The 23225-nt window shown below is 44.1% G+C and overlaps 1 protein-coding gene across 1 annotated transcript in view; it reads right to left on the reverse strand.

The window, feature by feature from the left end:
• Positions 1-23225, reverse strand: part of KCNMA1 (potassium calcium-activated channel subfamily M alpha 1) — a 771888-nt gene that overhangs the window by 381400 nt on the left and 367263 nt on the right. The window contains 1 exon segment of the mRNA XM_027530425.1: positions 8390-8451. Coding sequence (XP_027386226.1) covers positions 8390-8451 — 62 coding nt within the window.

The following is a 23225-nucleotide window of genomic DNA, read 5'->3' on the forward strand; positions in this document are numbered from 1 at the left end:
ATTTGCTTGCAATGCACAAGACTCAGGTTTCATCCCTGGGTCAGGAAGATCCCCTGGAGAAGGAAATGGAAGATCCCCCGGAGAAAGAAATGGCTACCCACTCTATTATTTTTGCCTGGAGAATTCCATGGACAGAGGAGCCTGGTGGGCTATATTCCATGGGGTCACAAAGAGTTCCTGATTGATACCTTTAAGTTAGGTACACGGCTTTCAGCCCATCTCTGTTATTATGATGAGACTGGGGGCTAATCCTTCCATGCTATACTTTCCCATCCATTTATATGTGAGACAAGATTGTCTCCTATATACACACGTGCATGCACACCCACACACAAACATATACACTTCCTTCTCCCAAATTCTGGGAACAGTGACATGTATATCCAAAAAGTCCCAAGGGCATCCTTGCTGCAAGGGACTCTATTTTTACTCCACAAATGACTCATCTCTGACCAGGGTCTCCCCAAAGCTTCCTTTTGTCAGGCTGTCAGGAAGAAGGACAAGAGAAATAAAAGAAGAGGCAGAGGTCACATCTCCATTCCTGTCTGCAGCCCATAAACCCCATGATGAAGCTGTACCAGTCAACACCACACCTCAGAACAACCATGGTTGTGTTAAGCATGTGTTCTGCCCCTGTATTTGGATCAAACTGTTCTGAACTCTAATCTTTCCCTCCAGCTGGCTTTCACACTGATCTCTCAGCAGTTGCTGAATGCATGCCTGGCTGCGACTTTAGGTAAAGGACCAGAGCTGGGCAATGGGGAGACGATCCAGCCCTCTGGTGGTATAAACACACCCTAGTTGCAGAAGACATAAATAACTGACTGGGTCTGAAAGGGAATGCATCTTCTTCATTTGCCCTAAAACAATTATTCTTTCCTTTCCTTTTTTTTTTTTTTTTAAAGCCAGAGGCCTAAAGGAGGGTCAGATAATCTGAGGTTTTCTTTTAAATTCTAGAGAGTAGTGAAAAGAGAAGAAATACTTCATTCTAATTTTGGAGAGTAGAGTACATATGGATTTATAGACACAGTTATGAGATAGTGTTTTCACAGAGGAAACAAATGAGCAGTGGGGCAAAATGTACTCAAAAGTTATGTGTAACAAATTCCAAACAGGCCAGACCAATGCATTCAGCCCTGTCAACCTCCCACAACAGAGCTGGACTCTAACCTCCTTTCTGAAACAGTACACACAAGCACAGAAAGAAAAGGCAGGATATTAAATTTAAGAAACTCAATGCCTCATGCCAATGGGAATGAAATAAACTAATCCCAAGCACCCAGCTGGCTGGGTTTGCTCTTTTCCACCTGGGATTATCTCTGTTCTTTTCCACATCCCTAACATTTCCCCCAAGATAACAGCCTGAAAGTCCAGAATTGTGTAAAAAGTCATTATCGCTTCTGCTATTCACTGGATAACACTGTCACATCTTTATCTTTTATTTAGTAACCAAAAGATCAAGTAGAAAAGGGCCTGGCCTGGGAGGGAAGGACTTTGACTTCTGGCTCTAGTTCTATCTGCGGTTGGTGAGGCGACCATAAGAAGGTCACGTAGCTCTCAGTCGGTAGGAGAGGATGCTGAGGCACAGAGAACAGTGAACTCTGTTCCGGGTAAACTCTACTGGGTGAACTCTGAAGCCTTGGCAAGTTGCAGCATTTTACTCTAAAGCTGTCTTTTGCAGCAAACCTGGAAGGTCTAGCTCCATCTTCCTGCCCACTCCTAACAGCCCTTGATTTTTGCCTCAGGAAATGCTGAAGATGAGCAGTTCCCTTGACGTTTCTAGCTGCTATTGCCCGTGGTACCTCTGCATCTCCTACACAGTGAGTAGCAAGCGAGAAAGCCTAGACCCTTGTGCAGCGTGGAAGATGGAAGGAACAAGGTCGTTTACCCTCTCAGCATATTCTCCACCTGTCTTCTCTACCAGGCTTACAGCCCACTGATATAAAAAGGGCAATTTGCAAAAACCATGTCCGAGAATTGAGGGTTGCTATTCAAAGTTAAATTGCGAAAGAGGACAGGACTTCCCATTGGGAGTTATTTACAGCCTCTTTGCCCCTAAGGCGTCTCCTCTCCCCCAGCCCTTTTTTTGTGGGCTGGCCCCCTCCACCATCTGACATGCCATTCTTTCAACAGCTGCTGGCTCTCCTGTTGTGTTCCCTTCACAGATGTGCAGTGCTGTTCTGAACATCCTGCCCTTGAACTTTCCCTACCCATAATTTTCCAAACCAAAGCCTGGCAATAAAAATGTCAGTGAGGGATGGAGAAAATTGGGGGGAGTATTTAAAAAGGAAAAGGGAAAAATAGGGAGATGCTTCACACACACAGGGATCTGTGCTGACTTCCTCCACAAAGGTTTAAATGCATGTCACGATGTCTTGAAAGGGGCATGAAGGTGGGGAGCTGGAGCCAATTTCTCAGAACGTTACCTAGAAGGACCAGGCTCCATAAAGGAGCTGGGTCCAGAATAAATGGTGAGCTTCCTTTGCGGTGCCACAGGCTACCCAGCTGCTCCTGCTGTGGGGACGGGGGGTGTGCTACTGGCGACAAGGAAAGTAGCATTCGTGCTCCTTTACAGGTTCCAGCGTACTGTTCTGGGAGTAACGTACATTGGCCTCACAGTTCTCCCAGATGCCTGCTCGAGGTCAACACCTGTGTGTGGGATGGGCAATAACAAGACCAGAGCTGGAGGCTAGATATCTTACATGGTTTCAAAGACCTACACAGAAACCTTCTTGGAATCAAATTTTCCTAAAGTCCACCGGTTTGATGTACACATAATGCTCTAACGAACTCTGACGCAGAACTGTAACAGATTAACTCTATCCTGAAACCCTCTAAAGAGATAAAAGAAACTAATGGGGAAGCAGAGCCTCTCTGGTTATCTCCTCTTAACCTGCCAAATAACAGGCTCAGAGACCTAGGTAAGGATGGGAGGGCAAAGGGGGTTTCCACCAGGAAAGAATTCAATTAGTGGGACAGGCCTTTAAGAAACAATCAGCTTTCCTTGTTCTTTGCTAACTTGATCTTATTCCATCACAAAATGCTGCCTCTTGACTGAAAGAGAAGACATTCTTTTTTGAGCCATAGTTTAGAATGAATCAAGGCTCAAACACACATCAGACAGTACATGGTCCAAACACCCCATGTCCCAGTAAGGAAGCTCACAGGACCCTTGTAAGCATGGCTGCCTTGCAGACTTGGCCCCAAAGGTGCGGAATGGGGAGATAGAAAATGAAACAAGAAACAAGACAGATGAGTTGGCAGGACAAGGCTATGTGAACTCTCCTGTAACATCTACTGAACCCACGCAGACACTTCCACGTCTGGAATTTTACTCCTTGACTTGCAAGTGAGGTGACTTTAGATGTGTGGATTCAAATCCTAGCTCCAGGATTTACTAGCCACGTGGTTTTGGGCAAAATACTGCAGTTTCATCTGTAAAGTGGAATAGGTCACAGGCCCCACCCTATCAAGTTGTCAGGACAATTCAATGAGACTGCACATATAATTAATTTTGAAGGGCTTAGCGCCTTACCTCAGCACACAGCACAGGATCAGTGAATGTTCCTCCGCCCTCTCTCTCCTTTTAAGGAGAATTTCTAGGCAAAGGGATTAGAGGCCTGGCTGTGTAAAGATTCAGGTAGGGAGGTAAATGGGAGAGTAACTAGGCAGTTCTACTAAAGCTCTGGGTATCCCCATTACATCAATGATGCCCGTGCTATTTTTAGAGACTATGAAAACAGTCTGGTCAATAACCATACCTAACCATAAGCAATTTGACCATGTGGAAAATATTCATCATGATCACAATGAAGTTGTCTCGAATGAATGAACTGAATATAAAGTGAATGAATTGGGGGAAGGCCGTTTTCACATCGTAACACCACTGTTTTCCTGGAATCTGGCCCTTGGATCAGACGCTCTCCAAAACGTGTGCTGCCATCCCCACCCCCCGCCGCCCAATGTCCACAACCCTCCGGAACAGCACTTCTGACACCAGAAGCAGAGAGCAAAGACCAATGAAATCAGCAGGTGCCCCTCACTGTGCACCAGCCATTCTGGAACAGATAAAGTCATTAAGGAAATTTTTAACAATGCATAACCTTTCAGCCTTACTCTGCTCACAGCAGGTAGCCTGCCTTTTTAGAGACGCAAGCCAGCAATGAAGTCACCAGTGAGCAGGACTTGACCTTCATTTTCAGCGTGTGCAACGTTAAATATTCATAATCCACCTAACTGCAACGCAAGAACTAGTGGAGTTTAAACACGAATCGCAGGAATAAATATCTTCACACAGGTTGAGTCATCTCTCCAAGAATGCCCTTGGAAAAAAGGCAAATACCCAGGCCCCTGAGTCTCAGCCTCAGTTCCCTTGGAATTCTAGAAGCAGCAGGAACGTATACATTATGCAATCCGTGGATCCTGCCCTCACACTGACATCTTTGGGTCTTTTTTTTTTTAGAGAAGAATTACTGTTTCCACGTCAAAGGGAGGAACTAGAGAGGGATGGGACCAGCAACAGTAACATTATCACCCATGGGATGTCCAGGGGCACTTTTCACTACATTGTACAATTTTTAAAAAAAATCTTTGCTTCACAGATGATCAGAGTGTGTAGGAGTAAAAGGGATGTGGGTATGGAGAGACATCAGAATTAGGAGCTGAAGCGCCTTAAATCAGGTGCCTTTTAAAAAATGAAAGTCGTTAACAGAGTCAATCCTAAGAGTGCTCATCACAAGGAAGAAAAATGGTTTTTCTTTAATTTTGTATCTATATGAGATAATGGGTGTTCACTGAACTTACTGGGGTAACTGTTTTATGACGTACATTAAGTCAAATCTTTACGCTGTACACCTTAACTTACACGGGGCTGTGTATCAATCATATCTCAATAAAACTAGGAGGAGAAAAAGAAGGAAAAGGAAATGGAGTTCTCTGGGACAGTATCTGCCTCGTGTGGCCATTTAACGTTTTGGGGGGAGGTGGGATTACTGTGTGCAGTGGGCTTAATGCTTCTCTGTGTCCATCCAATCATTGGGTGGAACATCTCCCTCTGCTTGGGTGGTTTCTTAAGAGACTGCTGCTGGGGTAATGAAACCTGTTAACACGGTTTCATGTAATTCTCTTTGGCTTTCCAGACCAGGAGCTCTGAGCACAATCTGTCTCAAGCAGATAGTAATCACTTGAGGCTGCACACGTGATTCTTCTGTGGTGACCACCCTAAGAAAATTAAACCCAAAGAAGGGCTTCCCAAACCCCTGAATGAAAAAGACCTGTGTGGGGATCCATCTTGGCTTAACAATGGAAAAGGAAAGAAGTGTAGCAGTCGTCTTTGGAAATGACTTACCCACTGCCTCTTGATGGTGAAATAAGCTTTGAAAGGTTAAGAAGATCATAAACCCACCGATGACGACATTTATCTGAACTGCCTGTTTATTCATACCACCTGCACTGACTGTCCTGCCTTGACACCGAGTCAGCCACAATGACCAATGGAGCCTGTTTTCTATATTAACGTGTATTTCTTGCGTGATTTAAAGGGCCAGGTGCAGAGAGCCACACATCTTGAACTTGAGCATCCCCCAACATTTTGGTTAAAACTCACTCAGACAAGCCATTTCATGGACCATTCATTGTCTCCCCAATTAGGTTCACACAAGGGAAAGCCTATGCATTGTCTTCCATTTACTCGAAGGGTATAAATACTATAACTGAAATTCATCTGAAGAATACAAGGCACTTTTTTCCAGGGTGATGATTTAGCGTAACTTCCAAGAGATGCTTAAAGCTCTCTTTCCAAGATGCCCAGATGGCCAGGCAAACCACGAGTGTGTAAAACTGGTGACAGTTTTGAATGAAAGGGATGCACTTTAAGAATTTATATTCTGCTTTCTTACTCGCTTCTCATTTGCATCTTATATGTGGATAGAACTTTTTATCTTGCTTACTATGCTTAATTATAATTTGTCTAATGGACTTTCTTTTTATTCTTGGGAATGAATCTGTGGCTTATCATGGAGGTTACCTTATAGCTTCTGCTTTAATTCGTCTTCCTACTCACAGGGAGCATCTTTGCTGACTTTCCCCAGGAAGAGAGTAGACCCTTGGTATCAACTGTACTGATGAGGTCACCCATAGACAGACTCCTGAGGTTTGACTTCAGAACCCAATGCAGTAATTCCAATGAAAAGTAGAAAGGGCTACACAAATAAACATAAGATCGTCTTATAAACAAAGCCTCGCTATGCCAACCACACAGTTTAGTGACAGAAGAAAGACTGACGTTAGGATGAGGCTAAAATAGTCCCCAGGGAGAGTGAGGACAGTCTTGGTTCTAAGATTCTTGGCACTTTTGCTTGGAAAAACTGAGCACAGAACCAGAAGTCTATCCACGGAATAGACTCTTTGCAAGTCCATGAAGGAAACCAGAACCAGAGATGGTTCCCAGGGCTGGCTTTCCCAGGCTCAGCAGAATCACAGCCAAATCCAAAGGACACTGAGGTGGTGCAGGGGGCATCCAGGAAAGAGGGCTCTGCCTTGGGGAATTCTATTCCCTTCCAGCCTCTCACTTGGAGCTGAGAACACCACACCGGAGAGAGCCAAAGACCACTCCCCAGTGGACGCTGTGAAAAAGGACACGAGTCAAACCCATTTTACAAGAGCAGTTTATTTCTGAGAAACACAGAGGAGCCAAAAAGGAGCGACAAGGAAAGAAGGCGCCAAGGTCCTTCTGACCGATCACCCCATTCACTTCCACGTGAGGGTTTGCCTATCTGGGGCTCACAGACTACATGCCTGAAACTGCTTCCTGAACCCTGGCATGGAAGCCGACACAGGGTGTGCTCCAAGACTTTTGAGAACACTCCTCAGCCCTGGGGGAGAAAACGGAGAAATAAGACAAGCGGCTCTAGAAGATATTCGGTTCAATTCAAATATGATCCAGAATTATGAAGAGGAGATATTCAAATGAGGCTTACCTTCGATGACATGCCAGTTGGAGTTTTCCAAACTTAAAAAGCTCTTTTCTCTCTTGGCCAGGAAGAGCTGACGGAAAAGTGCATGGAATCTCAATCCTGGAGAACATTTTAAGAGTCCACCTGCGGTGGGCGGGGGCAGTCCAGCCTTGTGCATGTGGATGGGCTGAAGGACCGCTGATACTCTAGGTATGGCCAATTCCCAGAGACAGGTGATGAGAGGAGATGTTTTCTTTATCTTCCCTGACATGATTTTGGCTCAGCACCCAAATGCACAAAATCCTTTGGCTGGTGACCAGTAACTCTGAGAAATTCAGAGTTTAGGCATGCATGAAATTACTACCATCCTGAGCCACAGGAAAAGAACACTAAGCTCAGAATTCAGGCACACCAGGCTTTGAGCCAAAAGGGACACCAAGCAGGTTTCCTCAGATCAAACTCTAGCACCGCCGCGTTCTAGGCTGAGAGTTCAGGGAATCAAAAACACTCTCACGGTGGACAATGCAAAGAGCCTAAGGCCACCGTCAGGTGTCAGGTTCATGTCCCCACAGAAGGGAGTCAAACCAGCTCAGCTCCAGTTTCCCAGATGCTGTCAATTTCAAGCCTGTGACAGATCAGTTGCAACAAATGATGTACAAGTGGGAGTGGGGGCGACACCTGCGGGAACCAGGGCAGAACTGGCCACCACTGAGCAGCTTTGCTCAGTGCCCTCTTCTGCCTCAAACAAAACCTTTTCTGTGTGTGACACAGACAGACCCCACCCAGAGCACCAGTCCCCTCAGCTGGCACCCCCGGCGTCTGCATGAGTGTCCACTCTAGGAATTCTCAGATAGCCGTGGGCCTCCACTCTGGGAGTTATCACAAACTCCTCTGTCCCATCTCCTTACCTTCATGAGTCAAGAAGCACCAGCCAGCGATGCTTCAGTTGACTATTCAACTGCCAGTGCAAAGGATAGCATCATGCTTTCTAAGTTGACCTCCAACAAGAGCAAAGCATTGGCAACCCTAATAAGAAAAGGATTCTAAACTGCCATGGCAAGCATGGCTCACACCCTCACCAGTTGGACACCATGACCCTCTCAGAGGTTGCAAATTCACATCAGAGACCTCTTGACTTCTTTCTACCTTCAGCGCAAATACCACACCAGGAAACAGCTATTTTAAAAGCAGTAACAGCCAGCAAAAAAGTTTGATGACCCCAGATTCCTCTCTCACCCTCCTAGGACAGTATAATCAAAGTAGTCTTTCTCATGAGAGCTTGCTTTCCGATTCAGAAAATTAACACAGACAGCCCTGCCTTCCTCCAAAAGTCTCCCACACTCAAGGAGGCTCTTGCAAAGGCTGGTGTTAAAGATCAATGTAAAAGTTTGTGATTGTTTTAGAAAAGAGGGCAAGAAAACATACTGAATACTCACTTTGACGAATCTATGAAGTATATTACAAGTGCACCAATGCTGAGAGCAAAGACTAAGACAACCTGCAAAAGAAGAGAAAAACGCCGTCACTTAAGAGCTGAACGCTGGGATGCTTACTTATTTATTTTGTGGAACACCCACCTGCGGCCTGGAAACATGGTGCTATCAGGGGCCTGCTTGGCAGTGTCGTCCCCTTGCTGCACCCACAGACGCCCCCTTTCTGTTGGCTCCTCACATCACAGTGGACAGCAACCTCACTGCTGGCCAACAGAGGTCAGGGCAGACTTCTGTATCCCCTGGCACCAGGTTTTATCTGGCCCTGTTATCTCAGAGTCTGACTTCTCCACAGCTGAAGTCAACAGACCTCAGTGGGAAAAGAGCAGGTAAAAACAACTGCAGTGATACAATTTTTCCTATTATATGTAACCTAGGCCCTAAAAGAACTCAAAGTTAGGGATATCAACTTTTAACAGCTTTGCTGAGATAATTTACATACCATAAACACTCCCATTTTAAGTGTACAATTCAATAACTTTGAGTAAATTTACCAAGTTGTGCAGCCAGTATTTCATCTACTTTCAAAACATTTTCAACAGCCCAGTAAGATCCCTCATGTCCAGTACCTGTTCCTACCCCCAATCCTAAGTGAAGTGAAAGTGTTAGTCACTTAGTCGTGTCTGACTCTGCAACCCCATGGTTTGTCCACAGAATTCATTAGGCAAGAATACTACAGTGGGTTGTCATTCCTTTCTCCAGGGGATCTTCCCAACTCAGGGGTCAAACACGGGTCTCCTGCATTGCAGGCAGATTCCTTATCATCTGAGCTACCAGGGAAGCCCAATCCCTAACAAACAATAATTTACTAACAAAAAATAATAATAATAATTTACTAACTTACTTTCAGTTTCTATACAAGAAATTTTAATCAAAAAGCACAAACTTGGTGTCTGTACAAATGTCCATACATGCGTGCTCGTATGCATGCATATCTATATTCACTGCCTGTGCGTGTGTGTGTGTGTGTGTGAGTGTGTGTGCACGAGCGTGTGGTTATACGACTTCTCAAGTATTCTGGAGATAGTTTAAGTGCAGGAAGCCAACTTAGGTAATATGATCGGCCAGGTATATGACAACCCTTGTTCTTCTTTATACTCTTCACTCAAAATTAATCACCACGGATACAAAAGACGGTTTTGGCATCTCCTTCAAAGAATACCTGTCATGCTAAAGTCTATCAAATGAAAATGTAGCAGATGAGGCTGATGCTTCTGTCCTCACTCAACGTTCCAATTTATTTATTCTTTCATAAAGGAGACTAGGAGTGCAACTAAAAGGATGTACAAAAATAAAAAAGATGCCAAGAGCCAACAATGAAGTTCGAGAACAAAAAATAAACACCATCACATACAATGCCTGAGGCGGGGGTGGGGGGTGGGGAGTGAAATAAGTGCCTGGCAGGTGTGCCAGTATCCTAAAGGGACTGCGGGGTGAAGGGTGTCAGGAGGTGTCGGCCTCCTCAGCCTGCCTGCAAATTGACATCCCTGCAGCATCAGCAGGTGGATGGATGTGCATCTGGATGTACATGATGATGAAACATAATTGAGTCATGTGTATGTGTGTGTGCACGCATGCACGTGTCAAACAGGCTGACAGAAACTGAACTCTGCATACATATTCACTTGAAACATAATAAAATTTTGTGGAGCTATGTCCATTCATTCCATGGATGGTGGGCTACAAAGCAGACAACTGACAGTTGAAACAACCAGACATTATAAAAGGAGTACGTACTTTCATAGCATCTGACGAATTCTCCTTATGAAAGGAAGCATTAAAATAATACACTACTGGCGCTCACTTTATTCTTCCATTTTGTTTTCAAAACTAAAACAGGCTCCAGTTGAATTGAAGGAAACTCCTGCTGTGTCTGTCAGTAATTACCCGTGGCCCAGGGCTAATCCCCCTGCCCCTTCCCTCCGCCCCGCCCCTGCCAACAGACTCACTTCAGTCCCCTCACACATTCATTCATTAATTTCTTGCACAGTTATACATAAAAACAAACAAAAACATCAACGGGCCTCTGCTCTTCCCTCTATTATCTGAATGAGGCAGCAAATCAAATAGCTTAAGATTAATTTTGATCTGTGCTGCTATTTCAGAGACATAAGCAGTTAGTTCCGGGCCCTGACCTCATTCTCATAATGCAGCAAAGAGAAGGGGCGTGGCCACGTCAGAGCGGAAGGCCCTCCTCTTCATTCATAAACAGTTGACGCAAGATTAATTTCTATCAATTTGGCTGTGCTTGTGTGTGCGCGCGCATGCACACCTCTGAGTGCAGAGCTTTTGTCAGAGTGGCTGTCCAGGCCTAGGCCATTAAAGCTGGAGAAAGATTGAGGGGAAAGGATGGAAGAGGAGGAGAGGAAGGAAAGAGGAAAGAAAAAGGAAAGGATAAAATTCTCGCAAGTCGTTATCTACATCATTCTGAAATAAGCTCAGTATCTAAGCTATCCTGCAATGGTGATGACTTCCCAGCATCAGGGCAGAGGAGGTGGGGACAAAGTAGCTGACACTAATGCATCCCAGATACCCCAGCTTGGCCTCTGTGATGTGGAAAATGTGTAGCTTATTTAAGCAAATCAGCCAGTGACTGGAGGGGAGCACTCTTCCTAGCCTCTTCATATGCAAACTCAAGTATCAGCATTGCTGTTAGGATCAGGGAGAGAGGAAAATTCAGGAGGAAAAGGACTCAAAAGCTCCCAGGAGCTGAAGATTCTGAGAAGTGGACTTATTCCTGGGTCCACATGTTCAGCAGGAAGGCTTTAAGGCTTTCTCTCAATGAGGTTCTGGGTGTCCAAACTGTCCCACCACCCCCACCCTGCACCCACCTGCCTCCAGACTTAAAGTGATCAATGGGGGGAGATTGCCTCTCTGATCTCTCTGATCAATTGCCTCTATTGAGGCAACCAAGCATGCAATTTTCAAACTTGCTAAGTGGCCCTTTGTCAGGCTTGATTACACTGTCATCCCAGATCCAGGTGCTGCAGAAAAGGAATCAACCCTTTGGATTTGGCCATGAAAACAGGAACCCAACAGAGATGAATCTTCTAGGGCTAGTTCTCTCTCGCATCTTTCATTGTCTGAGATCCCTACTCTAAATATGAAAAAATTCAGTCCAACTACACAAAATGACTAGATTTTAGCCTAAGTGGTAATGGTTATGTTAGAGAGTACACCCAAATATTCATCTAAGTATTTATTTCACATTTGCTACACATAAGGCCTTAGGAAAAATGAAAGAAGCCCACTTAGAGTCACAAAATATGCTCTTTTTCTGGAGTAACACTTAAACTGGTGAATCCTAGGCTACTATGCACGTCAAGAAGCAACAGTCAGAACTGGACATGGAACAACGACTGATTCCAAATAGGAAAAGGAGTACGTCAAGGCTGTATATTGTCACCCTGCTTATTTAACTTATATGCCGAGAACATCAAGAGAAACGCTGGGCTAGAGGAAGCACAAGCTAGAATCAAGATTGCCGAGATAAATACCAATAACCTCAGATATGCAGGTGATACCACCCTTATGGCAGAAAGTGAAGAAGAACTAAAGAGCCTCTTGATGAAAGTGAAAGAGGAGAGTGAAAAAGTTGGCTTAAAGCTCAACATTCAGAAAACTAAGATCATGGCATCCAGTCCTATCACTTCATGGCAAATAGATGGGGAAAGAGTAGAAACAGTGTCAGACTTTATTTTTTGGGCTCCAAAATCACTGCAGATGGTGATTGCAGCCATGAAATTAAAAGATACTTGCTCCTTGGAAGGAAATTTATGACCAACCTAGACCGCATATTAAAAAGCAGAGACATTACTTTGTCAACAAAGGTCCGTCTAGTCAAGGCTATGGTTTTTCCAGTAGTCATATATGGATGTGAGAGTTGGACTATAAAGAAAGCTGAGTGCCAAAGAATTGATGTTTTTGAACTGTGTGTTGGAGAAGACTCTTGAGAGTCCCTTGGACTGCAAGGAGATCCAACCAGTCCATCTTAAAGGAGACCAGTCCTATATGTTCATTGGAAGGACTGATGCTGAAGCTGAAACTCCAAAACTCTGGCCACCTCATGTGAAAAGACCCTGATGCTGGGAAAGATTGAGGGCAGGAGGAGAAGGGGACGACAGAAGATGAGATGGTTGGATGGCATAACCAACTCGACGGACATGGGTTTGGGTAGACTCCGGGAGTTGGTGATGGACAGGGAGGCCTGGTGTGCTGCGGTTCATGGGATCACAGAGTCGAACATGACTGAGTGACTGAACTGAACTGAACTGAGGCTACTATGCAATTAGTGCTCAACTGTATGGTATATGTAGAGTCAATATATAGTAAGATATTGAGTAGGTGGTACATACATAAATGGAGTAGCTAGGGAAGGGTGGAAACAGTAGGAGTTTTTGTCTCAATGGCCAATTCTTTCTCAAAGCTTCCCTTCTTCCGACATGTTATGGCTACTTTAATATCTCTTCAGTGATGAGGAGAGCCAATGGGAATTCCTCCATGAACTTCCATAGTTCCAGGGATCAGGGCCCTGCAGCCCAAGGGACATGGTAAGATGAGACCAAGAAAAGCACAAAAGTTGAGATCAGAAAACATTTGCCCTTCAGCAGCTGAGTCACAGAACACTCCTTACAGTGACCACGCACTTTACAAAGAACCATCCCAAACAAGAGTGTGTGGACACAGCTTGACACATGGGGTGACACGAGTTGTCCCTTTCAGCATAGCTTACGCCTGCCGCGAAAGCCTGATCCTCCTTCCTAACTTTTACAGTCTGCATTCACCAAATCACCTTGACTACCTTGCATAGTGCTAACTGCCGTGTTCTTAGGTTTACTGCAAACACCCATATGCTGTGTGGTGGTAGAGTCCTGAGTGATATTTACATAGCGCCAGATTCCTAAAAACAAAAGCAGTCTGATAAATGTCACTGGAACAATGGTGCCCGTGAGTCATCTGTTTTCAAAACTCCAAGATCAAATATGACGTGTGTTTGCACAGAAAAATGCTAGGAACATACACAAAGAGTGTCCTAAAAGAATGTCTGTCCCCTAACACCTGACACCGGAAGTCTGATGAGCCATGGGGAGCAAAGAGATGGAAGCCACGGCCATTTGACTTCCGTGGTGGAAATTCTAGCGGGCCCTGACGACCTTCCAAATGTCTCGGGAAGTTCAGAAAAATGCAAAGCAGTATGACAAAGCTCATGGAATATCCTCTCAGGTCACCGGAACTCCCTATGGAAAAGACAGACCCATGGGTGTGGTATGGAGGAGAATGAAGCTGGAAAGCTGGCTCTTCAGATACGTTGGGTGTTCTTGAACCTGGTTTTCAAGCTGTCGGGTTTAGGCCCAAAAGCTTTGAATCCACACCCGAGGCTACACAGGCCTTCAGACACGGATTTGGAGCAGAGGTTCACGAAGGTGGCTGCCACTCCAATCTGATCACCGGAGGAGCTTTCCTTAAAACAGAGATGCCCTCACCTCACCGAGGGAACAGAGGGTTGATAGCTGAGGGGAGGAGGAAGCTGGGTATCTCTATTTTTAACAAGCTCCTTCAGTGAATCTGATGTGTGGCCAAGAATGGGAGTCATTGAATTAAACCCATTAGGGAAAACCACTTAGCTCAAGTCAGAGATTAATTTACAAATGTCCCCTTAACAATTGGCCCATTAGAACATTTGTATGAGGCCTGCAGGCTTTGAGAATCATGCAAGGAGTACTCTAAAAAGTACAGAGAGGAGAATGCATTAATTCTTTTCTGAGCAGATTTTACACATTCTGCTCAGCTCATGGCAGAACAAATGACCCTAATTAATGATTCTGCATGTCTGATAGGGGCCTAGCCAGCTACTGGCAGCAGCGACCCCTCAGAAAATGAACAATTTTAGATACAGGATCCCAAAGGCACATTACTTTTTTTTAATTATTGAGATATAATTTATACACAATAAAATTCACTGTATGTTAAAAAAAAAAAAAAAAAAAGACATAAGGACTTCCAAAGCCAAACAATCTGGGGACGGTTTGTTTATGAGGATAACATCATTCTAGCATCCAAATTATAATGTTTGGTCTGGCAAATTTAACAACCCTACAATCAACCTTTATTGAACTCCTCTACGGAAGGCCCAGAGGGAGAGAGAGGGATACAGAAAACCGAAATTGCTAAGTCAGGCCTGATCTTTGCCCTCAAGGATCACGGAATCCAGAAGTTTAAATTACTCAGGAGTCCTTGTGAATTTTGTAAATGCTACACGTATAAGTAGACCCTTCTGCAATGTCCAGGGGAGGGAGGGTGGCTAGAAGTAACACCACTGCCAACTCCCACAGTGAAAGGGGAAGAAGGGAGCGTGAAGCCAATGAGGATTCCTGATGTTCCAGGCCCACTTGGCTGGCCCACGGAAGGACAGGCACCAGCTGCACTGGGTGTTTGGCACAGGACTCCAGTCAGGAGGCCTTCCTGGGTTCAAATCTCAACTCTGCCACAATATGCAACATACTCTTCAGCATATCATACAACGTCCCCGGGACTCAGCTTTCCAATCTGTGAAATGGTGGGATCGCAACAGGTGTATCCAGTGGGGACCTTGATAGGTTACTCTAGATGGTGAAAGAATGAAAAACATTTGGCTTGAAAAGGCAGAGCTCTTTTATGCCAACTGTACAGCGTGTGACACTGATCTGTGTCAGAGAGGCTTGCTTCCTTCAAAAAACCACAAGCGAGGACTCCACGGACACCCAGGTTCAGAGTCTGCATTTCCAGTAGCACAGTTAGTTGTCCCTGTAGCTTTTCCTACCACAAAGCAAAAGTCCTAGAGCCAGGCTCCGCCATCCCCTGGCTCCGCCACCTCCTGGCTCTGCCATCCCCTGGCTCTGCCACCTCCTGGTTCTGCCACCTCCGTGCCTCAAGCCTGCCATTGCTACCGGGCACTGCGTGGTGGTTTGCCACAGCCCCTTTGCTTCTGCCTCTGTGATTCTCTAGAAACTCATTTCTGCCAGTTTTCCCCCAAGAAGCTCACACCTTGAGTCTCAACGTTTTCTCAAGGGAAAGGGGGACAGATTTCTTTTTCTTCACTATCTGGCAAGATTAGTAGTATGGTTTTCTCATCCCTGAACTATTAGTGGTTCTCAGTAGGAGAAGACATCATCTTACTACCAAAAAAGGTATTTTTGTTATCCTAAATAACAAAAGATTTGTAAAGTACAAAAGCAATATTTTGACAGTGCCAGTTAAACAGCTGAAGAGCCCCCTAAGTTTCCAACCTAACATTCTGGCACATTACATTAGACTTCGGGAAGTGCTTACACAAAAATGCCATAAATGGATTCACTGGAAACCAAGACTCCAAACAATAGCTGAAGTATAGACGTAGTCAAGATCAAAGAAAGGAAGGAGAAAAAGGAAGTTTTCAGGAGCTGGTACTTAGAATTACAGCATTAAAATAAAATACATGGGACTTCCAGATAAGAGTAAAACTGTGATTTATTCAAATGTAAGGAAGCCTAGTAAAAACACCTGTGATTTTTGTGGGGATTCAAAGCTGGTGTCTCAAAAAATGCAATATGTAAAGTGTAGAATGAACTGGATTTTCAGGACACATAATATAAAATTCCAAAGGCCTCCCTCAATTACTGCAAATGACTTCCACAGCTTTTGGTATGAAGAAAAGCATCCTTGGCACAGCTTAGAAGACCCTGAAAACTGACCATTTTCCTCCTCTCTGGCTTTATCTCATACGCTTTCCCTTTCTAAACTCCAATGAATGGAAATTTGAGTTCGTATTCACACACGCACACACACCCCAACCACAGGGTCTTTGCACAAGTGCTCTCCTCCTCCTGGAAGACGTACTTCCGCGCAGACCATTCATCCTTCAGATCTCAACTGCACTGCCACTTCCCTGCTCACGTAAGGGGAGAAGGTCTCCATGAGTACAGTCCGTACCTGGTGGCACTTATCACGGGGGCAATTTGAAATTTTATGTTTCTTTGTGTAATCATTTGATTAACTCCTCTTTTCTCTGCGTCACTTCAGTCGTGTCCCACCCTGTGCAGCCCATACACGGCAGCCCACCAGGCTCCCCCATCCCTGGGATTCTCCAGGCAAGAACACTGGAGTGGGTTGCCATTTCATTCTCCAATGCATGAAAGTGAAAAGTGAAAGTGAAGTCACTCAGTCGTGTCCAACTCTTTGCGACCCCATGGACTGCAGCCTACCAGGCTCCTCCATCCATGGGATTTTCCAGGCAAGAGTACTGGAGTGGGGTGCCATTTACTTCTCTACCTCTCTCCCCTGCTGGTGCTGCTGCTAAGTCGCTTCAGTCGTGTCCGACTCTGCACGACCCCATAGACGGCACCCCGCCAGGCTCCCCCGTCCCTGGGATTCTCCAGGCAAGAACACTGGAGTGGGTTGCCATTTCCTTCTCCAATGCATGAAAGTGAAAAGTGAAAGTGAAGTCACTCAGTCATGTCCGACTCTTAGTGACCCCATGGACTTCAGCCCACCAGGCTCCTCCATCCATAGGGTTTTCCAGGCAAGAGTACTGGAGTGGGGTGCCATTGCCTTCTCCGGCCTCTCTCCTCTACTGGAATGCAAATTCTATGAAGACAGGGTCCATATCCATTTGTACTCATCACTAAATTTCCAGGAGCTAGCAAAGTGTCTCAACCAACATTTGTTAAATAAAGAAGCACATGGAGTAAAGACTGAAGAATGAGCTGGAGACTGGGTGCAGTGAAAGCAAAAGAAAACCAGAAGATATGAACCCTCATCAGTGGGACTTCAGAATTTAAATCCCTCCCTGCAATGGCAGGGTGTAGGAGCCTTGCTGAAGTGGAGTGGGCCTGAACAGCATTGCAATGAGGACGATCAGGATCTGGGATGCCCAGGAGTCAGCTATGACATTCAAGTGCACAGACTGGAAGGTGATGACCAGCGGGACCTGGAGGTAGGTAGATAACAGCAGCAGAGAGTAGATAGAATGAGGATTTAGTCGGATGGCCGGGACCTCAAGAGAAAAGGTTTTGAATAGCATGGAAGAGGCTATGGAGGACTACAGTGTCCAGTGATCCTTGGGCTATAAAGAAACAAGCCACCTCCACACAGAAAAGTGGGGGAAACTACAACTCCAGTGAAAACCAGTTTGTTAGGAGTGTTACATGAAGAGGCTAAGAATTTAGATTAAGGCAAGGATTAGGAATGTGTAGGAACAAAGGGTAGCCCATGTCTGAGGAGGTGTGATACGGAATAATATAAATGTACAAATGGTGTTAGTCACTCAGTCATGTCCGACTCTTTGTGAACCCATGGACCGTAGGCCACCAGGCTTCTCTGTCCATGGAATTCTCCAGCAAGAATAGTGGAGTAGGTTACCATTTCCTTCTCCAGGGATCTTCCCAAGCCAGGGATCGAACATGGCTTTCCCACACTACAGGCAGACTCTTTACCCACTGAGCCACCAGGGGAGCCCTGTACGTGAATATATGTGGATGTACTGGGTTCTAAAAATCACTGTGGACAGTGACTGCAGCCACATGAAATTAAAAGACATTTACTCCTTGGGAAAAAAGCAACGACAAACCTAGACAGAATATTAAAAAGCAGAGACATTACTTTGCCGACAGAGGTCCACATAGTCAGAGCCACTGGTTTTTCCAGTAGTCATGTCTGGATGTGAGAGTTGAACCATAAAAAAGTCTGAGTACCGAAGAATTGATACATTTAAACTGTGGTGCTGGAGAATATTTTTGAGAGTCTCTTGGACAGCAAGGAGATCAAACCAGTCAATCCTAAAGGAAATCAACCTTGAATATTCACTGGAGGAACTGATGCTGAAGCTCCCATACTTTGGCCACAGATGCAAAGAGCCGACTCATTGGAAAAGACCCTGATGCTGGGAAAGATCGAATGCAGGAGGAGAAGGGGGTGACAGAAAATGAGATGATTGGATAGCATCAGTGATCACTGGACATGAGTTTGAGCAAATTCCAGGAGATAGTGAAAGACAGGGAAGACTAGCATGCTGCAGTCCATGGAATCGCAAAGAGTCAGACACAACTTAGTAAATGAACAATGACAACAAAAATGTACGCATACACAAACACACATAAACAAATTGCAAAGAATACAGAAACAAAGGGATAGTCCACAGATGAGTCACAAATGCTGGATCTCTACCAATATTTATTAAGCAACTACATTCCCAGCAACGTGTGTCTGTCCATTTTCAAATTAGGTAGTAATTTCAAAATGACTGTACATACAGAGAAGCCCTAGAAAATAATAGGGCTCCTTCTCAATGTAAGCTAAGAACACACTTATTATAAACTATGTGTCTGCTGGAAAACAGACAAATTAAGTACAACAGTGGGTTTTCTAGAGAGGGTGGAGGAGAAATTGATTAATATAGTAGATATAGAGGGGCTGGGTTCTCCTTGGTTTGCTGTGCTGTTCAAAGAAGAATCTGGGATGTAAGTGATAAGTCAGTTGCCTCCTCTCTGCTCCTCTGAGGATCCATGTTGGGTGCCAGTTCTGTGAACTTAAGTGTCCTCAGTTGCCACAGGAGGATCATCTGTCTTATATCCTGGATTTCACTGACCATGCCCATCTCATTCTGTGCAACTTAAAAATACAGAAGAGTTCAATGTGTTCCTCTAAGGTCTAAATTTATTACAATTGAAACAAGAAACTGAAATAAAGGAAAGCAATAGTAACAATAAGACAGAAAAATTTCCCTAAACTGTCTCCTTCCTGAGAGTTGAGGTTTAATGACATTAAAATCTTAGGTCATTGCATCATAAAATTCAAAAGGTTGATTTCTGCATATTTTTACCAATGGCATTAAAACTGATGTCTTGACAAACAAGACAAAAATCTTCCATTCAAGGCCTAAAGTTGGAAAGAGCTTTCCTGTCTAATTATTGAAAAATCCAAGGGAAAACCTTCCATCTGCTGGTGGAGTTTCCAATTTTGCAGCTAATGAGCTTTTAAAAAAATTGTTTGGCTTAAAAGCATGAGAGTTTGGCCAATTGGACTGTTAATTTAATTAGGTTTACAGGATGAGAAAACTTCTGGGGCGCTAGCAGGTCACCAGTTGCCACTTATTGTATGGCCATCATGTGAAGAGCTAACTCATTGGAAAAGACTCTGATGCTGGGAGGGATTGGGGGCAGGAGGAGAAGGGGACGACAGAGGATGAGATGGCTGGATGGCATCACTGACTCCATGGACGTGAGTCTGGGTGAACTCCGGGAGTTGGTGATGGACAGGGAGGCCTGGCGTGCTGCGATTCATGGGGTCGAAAAGAGTCGGACATAACTGAGCAACTGAACTGAACTTGCCCAACTTTTCAAATGTTGCCAGTTCTTATGGTATATTAAAGGCAAAAATAGAAATGAAAGCAGGGACTCTAACAGATACCTGTACACTCAAGTTCATAGCAGACAAAAAGGCAGAAGCATGCAAGTGTCCACTGACAGATGAATGGATAAACATATGGGATCTATACACACAAGGAAGTGTCATTCAGTCTTAGAGAGGGAGGAGATTCTAGGGGACTTCCCTGCTGGTCCAGTGCTCAAGATTCCATGCTTCCAATGCAGGAGGCATGGGTTTGATTCCTGGTCAGGCAAATAAAATCCCACATGCTGTGCAGCACAACCAAACTTTTTTTAAAAAAGAAAGCAAATTCTAGCACATGTTACAACCTGGACGACAATTGAGGACATTCTGCTAAGTGAAAAAAGCCAACACAGAAGGACAAATACTGCATGATTCCACTTATCTGAGGTCCCTAGAATAGTCAGATTCATAGAGACAGAAATGGGATGACACTTGCCAGGACCTGGAGGGGGGTAGGGATGGATATATGTGGTTTAGTGTGTACAGAATTTCTGTTTGTTCTTCTGTAAAGGGCTGAATAGTCAATATTTTAGGTCAGCAGGCTACTTGGTCTCTATTACAACTACTCAAGTCTGATACTATAGTGCAAACAGCAACAGAGACAGCACATAAATAAATGGGAATGGCTATTGCCAACAAAATTTTACTCATAAAACCAGGGGAAAAAAAGAATTTGTTTGTGTCAATGAAAAAGAAATTGACAATGAAAATGGTTGTAAACACTGCTAATGTACTTAAGCCACAGAACGGTAATGGCTAAAATAATATATCTTATTTTATATGTATTAAACAAAAAAATGGAAGAAAATTTCAGAGAACTTGCAAGTGGAATCCAGCAGTATATTTATATTTCAAATCTCAAAATTTAATCACCTTCTCAGGGGGATACAAATATCTCTCCTTTCAATAGCAGTGGCTATCTCCAAGAAACTTGTATTCCATACATGAGATTCTTTTCTCTCTGGGATGTTTGATCCTATCCCTTAGTTAATTCAAATTTCTCCTTTAGATTCCAGAATCTCTCCCCATTTAGCCGCAGAGACCTTATATGGGTCCCTACCTTCCCCTTCTTCTCCCATCCTCATCTTTAACTGATACACAAAGTGGGCTATGACTTTCTTAGGAATCAGGGGCTGACTGTTGAACCCATTCCAGAGATTCTAATTCTAGGATCTGAGGAGTTGAGAATTTGTATCTTTAAAGATTCAGGTGAGGACTTCCTTGGTAGTTAAGACTTCCTTCCAGTAGTTAAGACTGCCTTCCAGTGCAGCTGGTGCAAGTTTGATCCCTAGTCGGGGAGTTAAGATCCCATATGTCTCATGGCCAAAAAACCAAAACACAAAACAGAAGCAATATTGTAAAAAACTCAATAAAGATAAAAAAAAAAAAAAAAAAGACCCAAGTGATGCTGAGGCTCTCAGTTTAACATATGTTGAGAATATTTTGACCCTATTTTGAGAATCCCTGCTTTTAAATCCTGATAAAATAAAAGTTTTCCTTTTCAGGACATTCTTTCTTTTTGAATATGGATGTAAAAACACCTTAAATTAATTATTTTAGGTACGTACTATTTGCACAAAATTCCCTTAAAATATCTATAACAACATACTTCAAAGACTTCCGGAAGGAAAAATAAATGGCTAGAACTCTATCTTGAAACATTATTCAAAATCATTTTCACACTCTAGTTCAATTAACTACACAATGCCAGAAAGATATTGTTGTTGTTTTTAAATTAAGTTGACATATCTTGCCCCATAGAAAGCTACCTCATGAATTTAAATATAATGTCACTGCTGCTAATAAGAAGACTGAGTGCCAAATAACTGATGCTTTTGAACTGTGGTGCTGGAGAAGACTCTTGAGAGAGTCCTTTGGACAACAAGGAGATCAAACCAGTCAACCCTAAAGGAAATCAACTCTTAATATTCACTGGAAGGACTGATGCTGAAGCTCCAATAGTTTGGCCATCAGAATGCGAAGGGCCAACTCACTGGAAAAGACCTTGATGCTGGGAAGATTGAAGGCAACAGGAGAAGGGGGTGACAGAGAACAAGATGGTTGGATGGCATCACTGAATCAATGGACATGAGTTTGAGCAAACTCTCGGAGATGGTGAAGGATAGGGAAGCATGGCATGCTGCAGTTCATGGGGTTGCAGAGTTGGACACGATTTAGTGACTGAAGAACAACAACTGCTAATAAAATGATTAAAACCCTCATTTCCAATATATAGGCTTAGCTATCTGAAGTCCTAGTTCCACACAGGAGTACAGATTTGTAAAGGCTGAGGAGACTTGGTTTACAAAGATAGTACCAAATGGAAGACGGGAGCTCATCAATAAATGATATCCTTTATTGTTCAGAAGAAATAGTACGAAAGAATAGCTGCCCTCATAGCCTCTAAAAACAAAGGGACCAAAGGCTGTGGTTCTGTGCATTTTCTCCCTGGAAGTGTCTAAGATAGAGGGAGGCCAGAACAATGCCTTCTGTTTGGGCCCCACCCCTGCAAGAACCTTCTGGCAGTCATTTGGCTGCCCTATCTTCATTAGAACGCAGGTCTGCTTTGCACCATCTCTCCAACAGCAGTCACTGTATCATCTTGAGTAGCTATTCTAGATTTTGTTGTGAATACTATTCAATAACACAGGATGGTTGAATGTTTTTAAGCCTTGTTTCTTTTTCCTTTTCTTTTTTGCTTATTTCTACTACTGAAAAATCAAGCCCCTCAGATGCACGTGGAGTGACAACTTGTAGTCTTTCTTCCAAAAGTATCTTCCTCTGCTGCTCTGTTGAGGGGGCCTCCGAAGGAGCCTGGGGAGATGTTAAGCATTTTTTCCTATTCTGTACTAATCACTAGTTTTCTTCTCAGCCTCCCAAATACAATTTCCCTGAAGGTATAAAGTGTGCTGTTCACATCTGAGTCCTCACCATTCCCTTATTTATTCCACAAACACGTAATGAGTACAGTAAATCCTTACTGCTGCAGAGCAAGCTTTGCGCAATGCCTGGACACACAGCAGAAAATAAAAATGGGCCCTGCCCTCATGTAACTCATTGGCAGGGTCAACCAATGGTCACATGAATGAGTAAAAACTCTACATGCTAAGAAGGCCGCTAAAGAGGAGGAGAGATGAGCTTTGTTGATTGTGGTGTCCATGAAGATGTCCCCAAAGAAGAAGGATGAGAAAGAATTAACTAGAGTAAGATGAGCATTTCACACACAGAAAACAGCACACCCAAAGGTTCTGAGCAACCATCCTATTTGTTTGCTGAGTGAATGGAGGGACCAAGATGGTGCTGCTCACTCGGCATGACAGCTCGAGGTGAGGGCAGAGGAAGCACTGACTGCACGGAGCTGAATGAAGACCCACCGTCC

Source organism: Bos indicus x Bos taurus, chromosome 28 (assembly GCF_003369695.1).
Source record: "Bos indicus x Bos taurus breed Angus x Brahman F1 hybrid chromosome 28, Bos_hybrid_MaternalHap_v2.0, whole genome shotgun sequence".
NCBI lineage: Eukaryota > Metazoa > Chordata > Mammalia > Artiodactyla > Bovidae > Bos > Bos indicus x Bos taurus.